Below are 14037 nucleotides of genomic sequence, written 5' to 3' on the forward strand. Positions count from 1 at the left end.
AACAACTTTGAGTTAATTTCGAATTACATAAAAACTTGAAAATGGCATTAATTCAATGTTCATGAATGGCAGCCAGCTCCCTTGGCCTACAATAATATGATCCCTCGCCGAAATCAAGAGGTGCCGAAGCTTCATCAATACTTACGCACATGACATACATGGATGATTTCCAGCCACGAAAACCATATACACCAAATATATATATATATATATATATATATATATATATATATATGCATGTATGGTACTAGCTATATATTACTATATAATATCCAGAATTCAAAACCCACATAAGAGAAGGTACAGTACATTAATTACACAAAATATATGAACCTACTATTTTTTTCTCGGCAAATAATTTCAAGATTATATAAATTAACCAAATCAGTAAATATTTAGAATCAATATAAATCATATTATATAATTGTTGAACCTATGTAGAAACAAATTCTACTCATATTACTTCTGATCCATGCAGGAAGATGATCAGTTGATTTGGAACTCCTTATTTTCTTTATTCAGATCAAATTCGTGAATATAACGGTACGCAGAAGGATTAGTACTACGCGTTTCAGAAAGACGACAAATGGAATTAACAATTGTTAACTCAATAAAGCAAAGAAAAAACAGTTGAACCGAAGAAAATAAGAAATGATAAAAGGTGCAGAGTTAAACAGTTGATCGTTGTCAAAGGAGAATCGAATCCTAAAACGATTACAAGTTCCAAAGTCGAAACAGTGAGGTTCACAGATCAGTAGGATTTCGATGCCAAATTTACAAGCAAATCCAACAAATACCATCACATGCATGCTGCAGCTTTTACCGCACGTTGAACTCAGGCGAGAAAGACGGGGGCAAAAATAATAAAAAGGTTAAAACACTTTTTTTTTTTCCTCATCCTTTTGTGTCTGAGATCACAAAAACTACAAACACAGAGGCGTTACACAATAAACTAAATTAAATCTCAGTTGATTCAGTCTCAGATTTGATCAGATCTCGTTACTGAGCATAGACTTGTTTTGAATCATGGAATTCTTGCAATGGGCAATTGCTCCTTGAATAGCGCTCTGCAACTCCTCCATCGACGACGTGTCGGTGTAGTTCACCCCTCCAAACCTGCCGGTTCCCATATACCCGGTTCGGTTAAGAACCACCGAGTGAGTCGGCGACGAACGCATCGACGACGGACAGCTTGAAACGCAGCTTCTCCTTCTTGGATACCTCAAGTTGCCTGAGAAAGAGTGAGAAAATCCACCGCCATTTTCTTTCCTCGTACTTTTGCCCGATATTTCCGTGTCTTTTGCAGATATCTCTGCTTTCAACGGCAAAGACACAGTGGTAGCTAGCATCGTACACGGAACTCCTCCCATTTTTTGCTGCTGCTGCTTCTGGGATAGTTTTTCATACAACGGCTTCACTTTCTTCAAATACCTTCTGATAACTTCTTTAGCCGTAGTGCTCATTCTTTTAACGGAAGACGCGGATACGTTATCGGGGTCACGGTTTTTGGGTTCTTTTCGGAATACAGATGAGAATCTTGACAAGGAGAAATATTTGCTCTTCTTGATCTGGTGGCCTAAATGGATTTGACTTTGGAGTTTTTGGTTGTGAAGGCGCTTGAAGTCGTCGTCCTCGGTGACCGAGCTGGGTCTGGACGAGTCGCAGTCGGCCAGCAAGACGAGGTCGCTATTGAAGGAGGAGTGTGAGTCGTTGGAGCTGCCGGTGGAGTCTCTGGAGGCGGTGGTGGTGGTGTCGGAGGAGGAGGTGCTTGAGGAAGCGAGAAGAGTCCGGACCATGGAGAGGCGGGGGGAGAGGTGGAGAGGCAGGAGCTGGCCCTTGTAGAAGAGCTCATCGGCTGGGCAGAGACTGGTGAAAGCTTTGCGAGGGGAGGCAGAAATGGTGAACTCGAAATCTGAGGAGGAAGAGGATGAGAACGAGTGAGAGGGTGAGGATGGGAGAGTGTGGGATTTGGTGGTTTTCTCCGTTCTCTTCCCCATCGATTCTTGCCGCTACATCATCTGTCTGTACGTACTTAAGAGATAAAGAAAGAGATGACTTTGAATCGAGAGCATAGTGTGGGAGCTAGAGACTAGAGAGACTAGATAGCTGTTTAACTTTCTTATTATTATGGTTTAAACAAATACTTTGCAGGTCCCCAAACGCGCAGAGGTGGGGCGTGGACACAACGTACCACCAGTGTTTTTGTAACTGCTGCACGTTAAATATATAGCTTGGTTTAGAAAATGGAAAATGGTGGATCTGGGTTCTGAACAGGTCACATGGTAATAGTTCGATGAGATATAGATATCTCTCTCCTCTCTGTGCAATGTGTGTGATGCAGGCATGCAGGCTGCATGTGTAACTGTGTTTGGATTGCATGTGGCTAGTAGTCACGTGCCCTAAACGTGAAAGGTGGGTCTCAGATCATAAAGTTTTGAGCTAATTCATACTCTAGCCTTCAATTAGAGGACCAGGTCTACGTCTCTTTTATTATTTAAATACTACTTACGTCGGACTAATACTCATGTGAGTGGTAATTAGTGTGTGCAATGAAGATGAGTCGAATCATACATAATATTAATTTAAGTTATATTTTCTAACTTTTTGGTGAGATAGAGCCTTTAAACAGCTATTTAAACTGATCTAAAAGATGTGAGTTTTATGATGATTACTAATTTTAAGTAAGTGGTGACTCGTATTATATTGCATGTTTATGGATCAACGTGACTCACTTAATTAACTTACTAATTTTTGTTTGATTCTTTATAGTTATCTGCATAAACTTAAGATGCTTTTGTCACTGGATGTGTAGCATTAACTTAGATGCTCTGCCTGGAATACAGGTTCATCCATTAATTAGTAGTACAAGTTGTGCGGCCAAATCCAAGAAAAACCTACCCACCAATTAAAACGAAAAGAAGGCCGTCGGGCGTCGAGCTTCCCGCTGGCCTGATCGAGACGACTCTCCACTGCAGTAAATGGAAAATAATTTTTTTTTCTTGATATTAATACATTTTTTTGAAAACACGCTTTCGTATTTATTTGTACCTTAAATGCATCGAAGTGAAGTACCCAATCATGTCATGCATGGAGGCTGGAGCTAGCTGTTCAAGGCATCGAAGATTATTCAATATTATCATGAACAGAAGGTTAAATATACATGATCATGTACGTAGTGATTAATTAGAGGTTTGGCCGCCGAGGAATCAAGATCTAGGAAGGAGAGCCGAAGAAGGTATATACTCAGCTGTCAATCGAATACGGTCAAGTTTTGTGAATGTATATATCCATCCAAAGGGAATTGGAGAGGGATGTTTTGGAAGAAAATATGGATTCATGTGAGCCCACGTTTGACGATTGCATAGATGCAAACTACAAAATGATGTTTTGCTGTACTAACAGATCAGTGATCTATAGCTTTTATTGGTCCCCATCCATGCATGCCAATAATGTTTCGTGTCAAACCTAATGTGCAAAAAAGCAAAAGTTGAAACTTGTGTGACCTGAATTTGGGTGTGCGTCCCTAAAGTCTTTAAAAGTTTGGTTAGTTTTCCATGAGAGAGTATGTAGGACTTGACCATCATCACTCGAATGCTTATTCTTTAGACAACAAAAATGGATTGTTATGAGACTTTTGTACATTAATGTAAATTTACAAAACTTGCATCGCATATTCATATCAGCTTCCGTGAATGGCGCTGTGCCTGTGAGAGCTGATCCAGTGACCCTAAACTAAAGTAGTTCAGAATAAACAATTCAGTAGTCAACATAATAAAGAGAAATGCTTTAACCCTAAAATTAAATCTACAAACTGGACTTTATATGCAGATATTTTAGAGCATTGGCTAGAGCTTTTGACTGAAGCCAAAATCAATAGAGATATTAATTTACATTGAATTATCTATCTTGAATTCAAAATAATAATATAATATTATATAATTTAATAATAATTTTTTTAATTTTTAATATTTTATAAATACACTACATATATTAATTAATAATTGAATTTTTATTTAAAATTATTGTTTTCCAACTATATTTAGAGTAAAATATTATTTTGGAGATGAATAGTAGCTGACCAAATTTGGAAAAATATATGAAATTACTGTAACTCAAATTTCAAGCCATATAGCTTTGGTTATTCCAATGCACACCACTTTTGGCATAGTTAGCCAAAATTTGACTAGTCACTGGCATTTGACTAGGCCAATGTCAATACTCTTAAATTGTAAAATTAGTTTTATTGTTAAATAAATTTATCATATTATATGAAATCATATTAATTTGTGAATATACTTTCATAAAACCTTTTTGTAACGATAGCACTTTTCATTAGTAAAAGAAGTCAGGAAACGGTAAAGAAGACGTTAGAGCATCTTCATTAGCTTGGTCAAATGAAAAGGATGACCAAATTTTAGATAATTTGTGCCCAAAAGACCCTACATTGGGTTGAGCATATCTAAAACAATTTGGATTTCAGTTACAGTGCTTGGCCAAAAATAGAAGACCACTATTGGTTCACCAAATATTAAAATATTAGTTTCTCACTCTAAGAAAATATTAAAATACTAGTTTCTCACTCAAAGCAAAAATACCATTCGGTTATTAATTAAGAAATTTAGTTAGAATTTTAGATGAGTTTAATCAAATATTTTTTGTTATTAGCATTAAATGGCATTTGGAAATATGATTTTTTTAATATTAATTTAATTAGAATATAATTATTATTAACATTTAATTGGTGGTACTACAAAATGTGATAAAAATAAATTAAATAAAAAATTATTAAATTAATAATATTTTATTATTATATAGAGAGTGAATGGATAATCTAATGTAGAGTATTGAATTTTAATGGAATATGTAAATGTTAAAAAGTATGATATTGACTAAATTTTAAAGATATATCTTATATTAATAAGTGCCAATAACTTAAGCTACAGTATTTTCGTCTAATATTTTTATTTTCAATTTTGCCCTTAACTTTATTCCAAAATTACGGACAGTTTGCTTTTATTTCTGTTTTGGTCTTTAGTGAGATTGTGTCATTCAAAAGAATTTCAGACCACACAAATCTTTCATTCTCGTCTTCGTATTCCTCCCAAGTTCTCTCTCTAAACTCAGACCCATCCTCTATTCTCTCTCTCTCCGTTTTTGAATTTATTTATTATTTTGTTTATGAATTTGATGATCTGTGATTTTTGTTTGCAGAAGAAGGAAAATATCACTCCGATTGGCTTGAAGATCGTGATAATTTCAATTCCATGTCTTTTTGCTTACTTTTTTCTTTCTACTTTTTTCTTGCTGAACCTCTCTCTCTCTCTCTCTCTCTCTCTCTCTCTCTCTCTCTCTCTCTCTCTCTCTCTCTCTCTCTCTCTCTCTCTCTCTCTCTCTCTCTCTCTCTCTCTCTCTGTGAAGCTTACGAACCCAGCTCTCTGCCAAAGCCTCAAGATCCACTCCCTCTGCAAACAACAGGCAATGAAGTGCCGAAATCGATGGTTTCTAACAAGATAACTGAGAAGCAGCTCCACCAAAATCGATTCCTCCACTCTCTGTGATTTTAATTTCTTTATTATCTCCTAAATTTCCTGCATAATCTTTTCTGATGCTTGGCAGGGACTCGACGAACTGGAGGAAACCGATTTCAGTAATCAAAGGGTGGTTCTCGCCCTCTATGAGACCATGTACTCCGATTTTAATTTCTCTCTATGGTTTCTAACGAGAGAACTGAGAAGCAGCTCCACCAAAATCGATTCCTCCACTCTCTGTGATTTTAATTTCTTTATTATCTCCTAAATTTCCTGCATAATCTTTTCTGATGCTTGGCAGGGACTCGACGAACTGGAAGAAACCGATTTCAGTAATCAAAGGGTGGTTCTCGCCCTCTATGAGACCATGTACTCGCACGACGTAACCATGATGCACCAGATCGTCGCCGACTGGAAGGGAATCTCCATTTCTGTCTTCTAAGCCCAGGCAAAGCATCCCCTCTTTACGTATCGTACGAGTGGGTCACGACGGCTCGCTGATACGCTCAATCTCATCCATGCTGTTTCCAGCGTGAAAGACCAGCAAATCTAGCGGCTTCGTGAAGACGACTGGGAACTAAAGAAAAAAAAAACATAAAATAAAATAAAAGTGAGGAAAGTCATGGAGATGACCCCACTCTTCACTAACTGTTTTGTCCTTGTCCACGGAGGTGGCTTTGGTGCTTGGTGCTATAACACATCCTGTCCGATGAGATAAGCACAAGCACACGTTTTGTGATAAGAATTTATTTCAATTACGTTACTATCATATTTTTTTATTTTATTCTGTAGGCCCACGCATGCAAGTTGACATTGTGGTTGAGAGAGTGGATGGATGTTGCTATAAAGGTATTTTGGAGGAGAATTTCCAGTGAATTGGTAGTTGAGCATGTGAACCAGCATCTCTGTCCTTTTTGGTTGTTGAGCACGTGACAGAAGTAGAGCTATGATCAGAATGAAAGCATGCAGCCGACCAATTATCTTTACAATAAAATAAAAAAAATTAAAAAAAAAATAAAAAAAATAAGTTGGTAGGTGCTTATGGAAGATGAATCTGATTCACGAAAGTTAACGAGACCTAAACAGTAGCGTGTAGAGACATGCAGGGCCTTGATTTCAACTGACAGTGGTGCAGGGATCGATGAATTTGCTTTAGTAACGTGACAGGGACGTATGGCATCATAGAATTGACCCTATCAACCTAACATTGACGTTTCATCCTCAATCATAAAATATATATTTGTATTTTAAGTAAACAGTATCTTCTATTGATTAAATTATATTTTTTTTCTTTCTTATATTATTTTTTCATAAAACTAATATGTCCAATATTTCAGCATTAGTGTGGCCTTTTATTTGAAATCAATTATTGATGGGGACACGTTTTAATCAAATTTTTAGTGGGTGAGATGATAATAATATATATTATATAACATTTTATCTAAAATAGTAACTGATTGGGTGAGATGATAATATATATTATATAATATTTCATCTAAAATAGTAACGTAGTGGATGAGATGATAATAATATATATTATATAACATTTTATCTAAAATAATAACGGAGTGGGTGAGATGATGATAATATATATTATATAATATTTTATCTAAAATAGTAACGTAGTGGGTGTGCACGGCAATTAATTTTGGATTTTTTCCCGACAGGAGTGGGAGTTGGTGGGTGAGAGTCGCTGGAGTTGGTGGATTCAGTATTTATTTATTTATTTATTATAGACAGGAGTGGGTGAGATGATGATAATATATATTATATAATATTTTATCTAAAATAGTAACGTAGTGGGTGAGATGATAATAATATATATTATATAACATTTTATCTAAAATAGTAACGGAGTGGAGAATCGCATACCTCATAGTATTGTTGCATCATTTACCCATGATATATTCATAAAGGGCTGTCAAATCAATTTCCAAATCGATGGCCCTCAAGATGTTGAAGTGAGCATTCTCAACCTTGATGAAACTTTCATAACCTTGGACCAGTGCTTCAATGATTTTCTTGTCAAAGTGGACAGAAAGTCTATCAGTACCGATGAAATTACTACCACAAGTCCCATGGTTGAATCTATGGCAATCACTGTAACATGTGCTTGATCATTTCACAACTAGACCACGAGGGCAAAGTGTTACTCTTCCAAGATTAATTTTTTATTTTTTGTGGAAAATAATAGTACATAAATATGGAATTCAATTTGCTTACGATGATTTAACATGAATTCCGAGTGATTATTGGAATTGCACTTGTTTTGGCTGAAAAAACTGCTACTGATGTGAATGGGGCAGGGCAGTGGATTAAATTTAGAGGCATGGGGTCTCAACCATAAGATGTACTCATTAGTCTTCAACATGTGCAATGCACAGGAAAGACTGATTTTATTAAATAAAGAATACTTTATGTTACTAAAGTCAGCATATGTTGAGAGATCATATAATAAAATAAAGAATATGAATATTGATCTTAATTAATTAATTATCCTACTCCACTTTCATAAATATCATGTTCAGTACACATCATATTAACCTTTTCCATATTTCTTTCAAAGAAAGTAGATGAACTTGCTTTTTACTATAATCATTGACCATAAAGCTAACAGCCATTGTAACACTAAGAGCATTTATCCCTACGAGCATTAACATTTGCTTTGCGTTGGTATGAGACACATGATTTTGAAGTTATTGTTTGATTTTCCAATTTTCTATACATATATATCTCTATTCTAAATTTTCAATAATCAAGTTCAAAAACTTCAACTAAACATAAATTCAATACGGTTTATTAAGTGTTGTCAATTTCCATCTTTTCTCCTTTTTTGCATTTTGCTATCCTACTCCATTATTATTATTATTAATAAAATGATTACTTAATAAGATCTATCCAACTAGATCCTATTTAATCAAACTTTTTGTAATATCGATGTTTCCATCTCAAAGTTGGGAAATATTTTTTTACAATCCACTCTCACCGATTCTCAACTAATCCCACCAATGCTCTAGATCTCTCTTAGCCGTAATTGATTTGTGATAGTTTGTACAAAAATGTTGACAAAAAAATTCATCTCTATTTTTAATGTCTAAACTAATTAAATGACATGTTCAAGTTGATCTGACTGATATATATCTCTATTCCAAATTTTCAATAATTAAGTTCAAAGACTTCAACTAAACATAAATTCAATACGCTTTATTAGATGTTAACAATTTCCATCTTGTCTCCTTTTTGGCCCTACAAAATGACAAACCGAGTCTTGCCAAAACGATATTGGAGTTGAGTAATAAACAAAGATTAAAAAGGGGAAAACGAAAATAAGATTTAAGGAAAAAAAATCTAAAATGGTACGTAGAGGGTTTGGATGTTGAAAGATATTAAAATTAACTCAATTCAATCTGATTTTAAATTAAATTTAATATTTAAATATTTAATTCTCAAATTACTAAATATTACTCAATTCAAAACTTCTTTAACAATTTTTATAAATTCAATGTCTTTTTATATGCAGGATCTATAAACTTTTTTTAACATTTAATAAATATATATATAAATTTATCTTAACATTCAAACATATATGAACTCATATTAAATGAATTTTATAAAAATTTATTTCATCATCTCGACTTGTTGTTATTTATAAAAATTTAAACTCAACTAAACTTCAACCAAACATCCAAACAATATGGTAGTATTGGGGTATCCTGGAGTCCACGAAGTAAATCATGTCAATATTAATTACTCAATATAAATATATAGAGACAAATCATATATAAAAGACAAAAGCTTTATTTAAGTTTACACAACATCTATACTCTTACTTCAAAATATAAGGAAATATAGTACTATTAAAAAACTAAAAATAATACAGCTAAGTACTATTCTATTTGTTGGTTTTAAAAAATAAAGATAGACAATTTCAGAAAATATAACGAACGAGTAGCATAATGTATTAAATATGATGTTATATCATGTTGATGGTGTTGCGAGTAGAGTAGTTAATTTAGGAATGTAACAGGTCGAAGACAGACTTAGTCGAGCATTCAAACAAGTCGTGATTCACCAAAAAGCAAAACCAAAAACTGCATTAAGGATGGTTGGTTTTCATTTGGTGGGACAGAATCCACTTCTCACCATAAATACATTGCATGTGGGTTTCCCTTGTGTGTATTGTCACGTACACAAACTTCCCACATTCCTCTAACGAAATAAAAGTAGGAAAAATGTAGTTGCAAACACAATTGTGCACTAATCTGTGCACCAATGTGATGTGATTGGTCAAAAAGTAGATTTTATTGAAAACAATGTTAATTTAAATTTTAAGTGTGAATGAATCATTATTAGTACATAATGCGCGACTGTGCTTGTATATAGCAAAACTCATAAAAGTATTCCCCATTGACCCACCCCGACTCCTATCATTTTGCTTCTCATCTTCTCTTTCCTCTCAATTCTTTTCTCTACTTTTTTTTGCCCTGTCTCATAGGGTTTTCATGTCATGGTAGTTCTGTTTCTCTCATGAACTCCTGCCCTAAAGCTCTGTACGAAGAGATTTTGGCCATTGTCTTCTTTGGATTTCTTTTTTTTTTGCTCTCTTTGGAGGGTTTTCTGGTGGAAAAAGGTGCAGATTCGACCTCCCGAGATTTTTTCAGTCGTATCCATGTCTGAGATCTTCGGTTTCAGTGATAAACTCTCGATTGCCTTAGAAAAACATAAGCGATATACTTTAAGTGTTCTTCCAAATAGCATAGTTAGTATAGAATTCATTAAAATTAAGCCGTTAACCTCTCTCTCTCTCTCTCTCTCTCTCTCTCTCTTTGATAAAAACGGTGACCCTCTATTTTAGACCAGACAACTCTAATCCGTAGAATTTTTACAGGTTTTCTATAACTGTCAGGCGCCGTAGCTATGATACTATATCGCTCTTCTATAACTGTTAGGCGCCGCAGCTATGATACTATATCGCTCTTCTATAGCTGTCAGGTGCCGCATAGCTATAACACTACATCGCTCTTCTGTAGCTATTAAGCGCCGCAGAACTATGATACTGCATCGCTCTTCTGTAACTGTCAGGCGCCGCAGTTATGATACTACATCGCTCTTGTCTCTTGTAGAGAAATGCTTCACGAGAGATGATTCGTCATAATTTTCTCTACAAAAGAATTATCCAGTGCCGCAGCTATGATACTATATCGCTCTTCTATAGCTGTCAGGTGCCGCATAGCTATAACACTACATCGCTCTTCTGTAGCTATTAGGCGCCGCAGAACTATGATACTGCATTGCTCTTCTGTAACTGTCAGGCGCCGTAGTTATGATACTACATCGCTCTTGTCTCTTGTAGAGAAATGCTTCACGAGAGATGATTCGTCATAATTTTCTCTACAAAAGAATTATTCAGTTCATCTTCTTTCGCATATCATCTCATTCACTTTTCTGAATTCAGTCTGCATTCTTACTCTGCAATCTCTTTCTACTTTCTCATTTTGCAATGGCTCAGCAATCTTCTCATTACCAATATATGAGGTATTTTGCACATCGTTCACCAGTTGTTTCTGCTTCTTCCGTAGGTGCTATAATGCAATCCAATAATGATCTGACTAATAAGTCAGATGATGAAATTATCTACGAACTTATGAGTCTCGGCACCCGATATTCATCAACCATTGTCACATATTCTCAGCGACTACAATCCAGGACTGGTGGGGTTGACAAATTCCACGAGAATATTTCTATCCTTCAACGGCTTCTTCTGGAGTCCAACATGAAGATAGAAGCACTAAAGCAAGATAATAGAGATTTAAAATATTTGCTTGAATCTTCTTTTCGAGTGGCTACTCCTTTAGATAGGAGGGGCATGCAGATATTTGAAGAGCAAGAGCGTTTAAAGATTGAGGCGAAGAGCCTTAAATTTCTATAATTTTACTTCGAGATAATAAAATAATACTTCACAAATATTCATATTTGTATTTCTATCTTCTGGTAGATGTTTTATGTACTCCATTTTATTTCTCCTTTAATAATGCACATTTCTTACAAAATCGTAATATGAATCTAAAATATTAATTATATTTAAGAGATGGTATTTCAGATCTAATAATTTCATTTATCTCCCTCTTGAATGTTCTCTAAATCTCAATTGAAACTTCTCATTTTACAAATTTTTTAGTTATAGTTCACTTGTAAAATCTTTGCTTGTTATTTGGAAAAATTTCAGGGCATCAAGATATCAACAATCATGACAGTGCTTCTGCTCTCCTTCTAAACAGGTTGATTCACAAGAATAATCTCAATTGCTTCAGTATACTGAATGAAATGTACTTATTTCTTCTGTTCTTTATTTTAGGGCATTTCATAAGTTTGAATTTGACGATGTACGAAAATTTGCTGCTGAGCTTTGTGGTCGCATTCACCCCCAAGTATCAACAACTGTGCCCAACCTTGTTATTAGTGCATCTTATTTGGCTTATGCTTGAGACTGTTTGATTATTTGATTATGGTTTTTTTTCTTTTTCTTTTTTTTAAAATTTTCCGAATTGATGTAATTGGTGTTGGTTTTACTTTCTGGAAGCAATTATTGGTTTCTCATTTCTGCTTGTGGTTTTAATTGCGTGTCTTCTCATTTTCATATTCAAATACTTTTTGACTCTGCCTTTTGATTTATTAGGTTCTATTTCCAATTCTTTGCACCCAGTTAGAGCATGTAGCAGTTCTCAGCATATACTGAAGATAAAAGCTTGTTTGTTTTCAGTTTGCACTTCTCTTATGGTAATAATCTTATGGTAATAATTATGGGCAAATATATTGCAGTTGATGTTTACTTCAGAATTAAACTGTATGGAAATAAAGGAAACTTATAATCAAATGAAAAATTTAAACAGTGACTATTTGAAGGCACAAAAGCATACATGAGTGAAGATGGACGCCTTCTTCTCTTCTGTCCAAAACAGAATGCAATTTGCATGAAAATGGGAGCTGAAAGAATGTGCATGCCATCAACCTCCATTGATCAATTTGTAGATGTTGTGAAGCAAACTACCATGGTCAAATAAGTGTTGGGTTTTCTCTGTCTTAGAGAAAATGCCCAAGACTTATTGGGATGCACAGCTGTTGATCTTATAGACCGTACAGACGAGGTAAAATCTATACATTTAAATATGTTTAAAAATTTTGATACATTATCTTTTTATATGTTTTTTCATTGTTACAGAAACATCTGTCTTATATTAAAAATATTGCAAACAACATTGAAAATAATGAGTGGATCGTAGTCTTGGGCGCGCAGATGAATGAATCTGGGAGGTTACGTCAAAACAAACTTACTGTATTATCTGTTAATAACGTCCCAGGAACAGCAGAATGAGTTTCCAGACTTTTTTTTTTTTTAACTTTTGACTATTGTAATATATAAGTACATGGTACTCGTGTATAGTTGTAGTTATGTTTATTAGAGTGCTGTATTATATATTTTGCAAACAATGTATATAATGTTTATTATGAAGAGGAAGAAAATTGTTAAAATATAGATGAAATTCTGTCTATTTATAGCTAAATTAAAAAATTTTTAAATTGTTATACTTAAAAAAAATATCAACTGGGCACACGTGCATCGCACGTGCTGCTTTACTAGTATATATATATATATGATTAAGCCAATAAAAATGCTCTTTAGACGAATTAAAGATTTTGGGCAGCTAGCTGTTTGTGGGCTTTGGAAGGTTGATACATGACATGACTATGACAGCCCGACAAGGAGTTAGAAGCCGATGTTTGTTTAAAATTAGATACTTCCTTGTCTAATTTAGGCTCGGTTTGGCCCTTTCAGGCTATGGCCCACCAATACATCCTGGACTCGCCGGCTCCGTGGTGTGGACTTGGTCGAAATTGGGTCGCATAAGAATCGAAAAATAGTGGAAGGACTAGGGACTCGGGGACAACTTTTTTAGAAACCAAAATATTTTAACTACAAAATGATGATATAAAAGTAAATTTATAAATTAATATAATATATTAAATTGTAAAGTTATTTTTATTATAACGTAAATTCAATGGATTCTATGAAATCATATAAATTTGTGAGTTTATTTTATGTAATCTATTTATATATGTTGTAGTTCTCTTTAGACAAATCTCAAATAGACAAGTCTCATGCAAACTTTTATAAAAAATTAGATCCACCCTAAAAAAAATGTAAAAAAACTATCTTTTATTAGTGAAACTAACTTTTTTTAACAAAAGACTCGTATGAGATTTATCTATTTAGAACTTGTACCTAATGTTTCTTTTTAACTTTTTTTATGACTCCCTTGGTAAAGAATGCACTTTTGTAAAATAAAAATACTATTTCAACAACTATATTTTAAATAAGTTAAATTATAAAATTGTTTTATTATAACATAGATCTGATGCATTAAATCATATCAGGATGTAAACATTATTTTATAAAATGTCTTTATAGACTTGATAATTCTATTACAAATTGTCAAATTTACTCACTTTA

The 14037-nt window shown here is 34.1% G+C and overlaps 1 protein-coding gene and 1 long non-coding RNA gene across 2 annotated transcripts; one reads left to right on the forward strand and one right to left on the reverse strand.

Moving 5' to 3' along the window:
- Nucleotides 1-652: 652 nt before the first annotated feature.
- Nucleotides 653-2315, reverse strand: LOC122275059 (probable membrane-associated kinase regulator 1). The gene has a single exon (XM_043084000.1). The coding sequence runs from the start codon at nucleotides 1995-1997 to the stop codon at nucleotides 990-992; it is 1008 nt and encodes a 335-aa protein (XP_042939934.1). The 5' UTR covers nucleotides 1998-2315; the 3' UTR covers nucleotides 653-989.
- A 3189-nt stretch (nucleotides 2316-5504) lies between these two features.
- Nucleotides 5505-6289, forward strand: LOC122302914. The gene is made up of 2 exons (XR_006240549.1): nucleotides 5505-5684; nucleotides 5830-6289. It is a non-coding gene; the product is annotated as an uncharacterized LOC122302914 (long non-coding RNA).
- The last annotated feature ends 7748 nt before the right edge of the window (nucleotides 6290-14037 follow it).

Source organism: Carya illinoinensis, chromosome 1 (genome assembly GCF_018687715.1).
Source record: "Carya illinoinensis cultivar Pawnee chromosome 1, C.illinoinensisPawnee_v1, whole genome shotgun sequence".
NCBI classification, from domain to species: Eukaryota; Viridiplantae; Streptophyta; class Magnoliopsida; order Fagales; family Juglandaceae; genus Carya; species Carya illinoinensis.

What these genes read in the sequence shown, in the direction of transcription:
- LOC122275059 (XM_043084000.1), bottom strand. Translation starts at nt 1,997, where the DNA reads ATGGGGAAGAGAACGGAGAAAACCACCAAATCCCACACTCTCCCATCC.